Genomic DNA, 1,325 nt, shown 5'->3' on the forward strand with positions numbered 1-1,325 from the left:
GGAAAGGAAAGGAAAGGAAAGGAAAGGAAAGGAAAGGAAAGGAGGAGAAGAAAATGGGAAAAAAAAGGAAAGAAGAGGAGGAGAAGAAAATGGGAAGAAAAAAGGAAAGGAGGAGGAGAAGAAAATGGGAAGAAAAAAGGAAAGAAGAGGAGGAGGAGAAGAATATGGGAAGAAAAGGAAAGAAGAGGAGGAGAAGAAGGAAAAGAGAAGAAGAAGAAAAGAAAACAATAAGAAAAGAATGTTGTTATTATTGTTACTGTTACTATTATTGCAATAATAATTATTTCTGCAATGTAAGTGTCCCTCGCAGGCCCTGGGTGGTGAAACATCCCCCTGATCCCTGTCAGGAGGGGGTGATTTCCCCCCTTTCTGTGGGAAGTGTCCCTGTGGGCTGAGCTCAGCTCTCCCTGGCTCAGGGACGGGGATGTTGTGGGGCTGAGCTCTGTCCTGGGCTGCCCCAAACCAGCCCCCCCAGGGCAGGAGCTCCCTCAGGGCGGGGGGTTCTGTGGCTCTGCTGCCTTTCCCTCCTCCCCCAAAGGCCCCCAAAGCCCCTTTTTTGGCCCCCCCCAGCTCCAGTGGGTGGCTTTTAGCAGTGCCAGGCTGTCTCAGTGTCTGTGTTTGATCCCCCCCCAGCTCGAGGATGAGGCCCTGAAGTACATTGGAGCACATTGCCCCGAGCTGGTGACTTTAAACCTCCAAACCTGCTTGGTAAGTGAGGCTTCCCAACATTCCAAGCCCATCCCTGAGCAGAACCCTGTGGAATGTGCTCCGTCCCCGGTGCAGTTGCAGCGATCAGTTGATGAAAAGCAGCTTTTTTGGTGCCATTCAGGAGGGTTGAATGAGCCCCAGAGCAGCCTTTGCTGTGTCAGGGTTGTCCCTCCCTTCCCTACCCTCCCGAATTCATTTGCAGGATGAGCTGGAAAAATTCTTTCCATCAGTCCTGGAGAGTGGCCCTGCCAGGCCTTTCCTCTCGTCTCTTTGTGGAACTGAACCCAAAAATGCAGTTTTCCTGCACAGAAGGGCCCTGAGCCAGTTCTGCAGTGCCAAAAATGTGCATTTTTGCCAAAAAATAGATTGGAATGGGCTCTCTGTGCATGCCATCGCACAGTTAGTCTGGAACAGCAGCTGGGCAACCTCTCCCTTTTCCAAGGAAGTGGGCCCTGTGTCCAGGGATGGGGCTGGATAAACCCCCTGTGTTCAGGGATGGGGCTGGATAAACCCCCTGATTCTGGGAATGGGACTGGGTGGGATCCTTGTGTCTGGGAATGGGGCTGGATGGGATCCTTGTGTCTGGGAATGGGGCTGGATGGGATCCCTGTGTCTGG

The 1,325-nt window shown here is 52.3% G+C and overlaps 1 protein-coding gene across 3 annotated transcripts in view; it reads left to right on the forward strand.

Annotated features, from left to right (window-relative positions):
* Positions 1–1,325, forward strand: part of FBXL20 (F-box and leucine rich repeat protein 20) — a 31,777-nt gene that overhangs the window by 22,789 nt on the left and 7,663 nt on the right. For all 3 annotated transcript variants that reach the window (XM_027666410.1, XM_027666412.1, XM_027666411.1), the window contains exon 9: positions 634–708. In XM_027666410.1, the coding sequence (XP_027522211.1) occupies positions 634–708 (75 nt within the window). The remainder of the gene's footprint in view (positions 1–633; positions 709–1,325) is intronic.

This window comes from Corapipo altera, unplaced genomic scaffold (genome assembly GCF_003945725.1).
Source record: "Corapipo altera isolate COAL_440 unplaced genomic scaffold, ASM394572v1 200, whole genome shotgun sequence".
Lineage (NCBI taxonomy): Eukaryota > Metazoa > Chordata > Aves > Passeriformes > Pipridae > Corapipo > Corapipo altera.